Raw genomic sequence first — 3460 nt, 5'->3', positions numbered from 1 at the left:
GAGAGAGAGAGAGAGAGAGAGAGAGAGAGAGACAGACAGAGAGAGAGAGAGAGAGACATTGAAATACAGTGCTGTCTCTGCTTGGTGTGAACGTGAGCTGCAGCGTCTCCAGAAACACGGAGCGGCCGGTGGACGCCGTTCTGTAAATAACGCAGAGGAGAAACTATCGGCGAACGCAGCCGCCGCGTATCAGCTGATCGGCCTCTCACTAATCAGAATAAAACCATCAATACACCACCCCACGTAAACAAAGGAGGAGTCTCCACCTTCTTGGAGCCCTGACACATGATGACGCAGCGGCCCTCGTCATCCAGCATGGGTCGGTTGGCTTTGCCCACCATCTGCAGGACGTCGTAGATTGGATAGTCCACGTATCTGAGAGAGAGAGGGAGCGCGAGGGAGGGAGAGTGAGAGTGAGAGTGAGAGTGAGAGTGAGAGTGAGAGAGAGAGAGAGAGAGAGAGAGAGAGAGAGTGAGAGTGAACGTCATTCAGGCTGCAGAAGGTCGTTAGAAACGCTGCTAATTACCCCTCCGGTCGTCCTCGGGTCTAATCTGACCACTTAAAAAATGTCTATTTATCGGAAATATGAGTTTCTTTTTAACCAAATTAATACAACAAATTCAACTGATCTCTTTCATTCCTCTGATCTTAACTATTAGTCAAAATAATTCATAAATAAAAAGTCTGAAAACTGTTTTCTTAGTTTCCACCAACACCACCTTATTAGTTTTACTTCTTTCTGGAATCCATGGTCAATAACCATCATTTATATAGAATTATACCTAATATTTGAGTTAAAAAAAAGCAGAAATTATGAATTTTTAACCCGGGAGGACAACACGAGGGTTAAAAACAGACGCTTTGCTTCACGGCGTTACACCAGCCAGATCAGTTTTTGGCGGTTGGCCTATTGATGGAAAGCCCTGCTGACCACGCACTGTAAACGCCTTAATGAGAACAGGGAACCAGTGGGGGCCTTACGCGTGGATTTTGCCGTTGTAGTACTGGGTGTCCATGACAATGACGAGGTGAGCGGAGATGTTGATGCCCCAGCAGAGCGACCGAGAGGAAACCACCACCTGGACAGCTCCTGCAACACCAACCGGAGACACCACACATTTATTTTTGTTGTAGATCGGAGACAAGAAGAATATAAAAACGGTTATTCTGTGGCCAGGTTGGATCAGTGGTAGAGTGGGCGCACATGTAGTGATAAAATAAAAGTAATGTATATACATTATGTATTATGTATGTATCACAATACATATGCATACTACATACTTATACAAGTGTGTAACGTACGCATATGTATTATAATTCTAAGGTTCAGATATGTGTTGCTGCTACAGAGCGATTTCTTTTAAATGTTTTGGGAGACAGCTCTCCTGACCAGGGGCAGAGCAGAGGGTAAGGGTTAGGACTAGGTTAGAGGGTTAGGGTTAGGACTGGGTTAGGACTGGGTTAGGGGGTTAGGGTTAGGACTGGGTTAGGGTTAGGACTGGGTTAGGACTGGGTTAGGGGTTAGGACTGGGTTAGGGTTAGGACTGGGTTACGACTAGGTTAGGACTAGGTTAGAGGGTTAGGGTTAGGACTGGGTTAGGGGGTTAGGGTTAGGACTGGGTTAGGGGGTTAGGGTTAGGACTGGGTAAGGGTTAGGACTGGGTTAGAGGGTTAGGGTTAGGACTGGGTTAGGGTTAGGACTGGGTTAGGGTTAGGACTGGGTTAGGGTTAGGACTGGGTTAGGGTTAGGACTGGGTTAGAGGGTTAGGTTAGGACTGGGTTAGGACTGGGTTAGGGGGTTAGGGTTAGGACTGGGTTAGGACTGGGTTAGGGGGTTAGGGTTAGGACTGGGTTAGGACTGGGTTAGGGTTAGGACTGGGTTAGGACTGGGTTAGGGGGTTAGGACTGGGTTAGGGGGCTAGGGTTAGGATTGGGTTAGGGGGTTAGGAGGTTAGGACTGGGTCTTACCCGAGTTAAAGAGCTGCTCCACGATCCTGCGCTCGGTGGCAGACAGACCCTCGTGCAGGTAGCCGACCCCGTTGGCCAGAGTCTCCTTCAGAGTTGAGTCGTTGATCTTCTCCAGGAATGGAACGAGGTCCTTCTCGGTGCAATGCAAGAACCTACAGAGAGACAAACATCTGTAACTGTACACTGTAAAAAATATTTTCTCACTATCTGCACCACCCAAATTACAAACAGTACCCAAATTACAAAAGTACGGAAGGGACGGGATGAAGAAGAGGCGGAGGAGGAAGGGGCAAGTTAGTCTCAGTTTTGTTTGAAAATAGATCAACAACAAATAGAAACTTCACCCAACATTTCTTAAAGCACCTTTAATTTAAAAAAGACGGCGCGTCAGCCAGGTCACTCTGGGTTAAACCACCTCAGTAGCTAACCAGGTCACTCTGGGTTAAACCACCTCAGTAGCTAACCAGGTCACTCTGGGTTAAACCACCTCAGTAGCTAACCAGGTCACTCTGGGTTAAACCACCTCAGTAGCTAACCAGGTCACTCTGGGTTAAACCACCTCAGTAGCTAACCAGGTCACTCTGGGTTAAACCACCTCAGTAGCTAACCAGGTCCCTCTGGGTTAAACCATCTCAGTAGCTAACCAGGTCCCTCTGGGTTAAACCATCTCAGTAGCTAACCAGGTCACTCTGGGTTAAACCACCTCAGTAGCTAACCAGGTCACTCTGGGTTAAACCACCTTAGTAGCTAACCAGGTCACTCTGGGTTAAACCACCTCAGTAGCTAACCAGGTCACTCTGGGTTAAACCACCTCAGTAGCTAACCAGGTCACTGTGGGTTAAACCATCTCAGTAGCTAACCAGGTCCCTCTGGGTTAAACCATCTCAGTAGCAAACAGTAGACAAGTAGACTGTAAGAGTGCATGTAAACGTGATCCTTGGGGCACCCGGATGGCTTAGTTGGTAGAGCGGGCGCCCATATACTCCTCGACCCAGCGGGCCCCGGTTCGACTCCGACCTGCGGCCCTTTGCTGCATGTCATTCCCCCCTGTCCCTCATTCCCCCCTCTCTCTCTCCCCTATCTTTAAAGAAAAACAGGTGATCGTTGTGGAGTCTGACCTCTGAGGAACGACGTCCGCGGCGCAGAAGGTGAGGATGTCGATGGCCGTGAGGCGCGTCTGTCTGCGGGACGGCACGAACACCACGGCCGGCTTGGAGGGAGAGTGCTTCATGATGGCGTGGTAGACGGGCTTCGCCATGGACAGCAGGCGGGTCTGAGTGTGACTCACGTTGAAGCCCTGAAACACAACAGGAACACAACCATTAACTTCCTTTATCATCAAGTTTGACAGCCAGTCATCACTAGAGCCCGACCGACATATCGGCCGATATTAGGCATTTATAAGGATATATACACGCTCTACACCGTCCCTGTTAGTGATGGCGTTACATAGTCTGTCCACCAGAGGACGCTCTACAACGTCCCTGTTAGT

At 48.9% G+C, this 3460-nt stretch overlaps 1 protein-coding gene across 1 annotated transcript in view; it reads right to left on the bottom strand.

The window, feature by feature from the left end:
- Positions 1-3460, bottom strand: part of LOC117945078 (U5 small nuclear ribonucleoprotein 200 kDa helicase-like) — a 48064-nt gene that overhangs the window by 19867 nt on the left and 24737 nt on the right. Inside the window, exons 24-27 of the mRNA XM_034872332.1 lie at positions 3087-3265; positions 1969-2120; positions 982-1090; positions 244-375 (exon numbers count right to left, since the gene is read on the bottom strand). Of these exons, the coding sequence (XP_034728223.1) occupies positions 244-375; positions 982-1090; positions 1969-2120; positions 3087-3265 (572 nt within the window). The remainder of the gene's footprint in view (positions 1-243; positions 376-981; positions 1091-1968; positions 2121-3086; positions 3266-3460) is intronic.

Source organism: Etheostoma cragini, chromosome 5 (genome assembly GCF_013103735.1).
Source record: "Etheostoma cragini isolate CJK2018 chromosome 5, CSU_Ecrag_1.0, whole genome shotgun sequence".
Classification (NCBI taxonomy): Eukaryota; Metazoa; Chordata; class Actinopteri; order Perciformes; family Percidae; genus Etheostoma; species Etheostoma cragini.
Note: the sequence above shows the minus strand (reverse complement) of the source record. Positions and strands in the feature narration are given on the sequence as shown.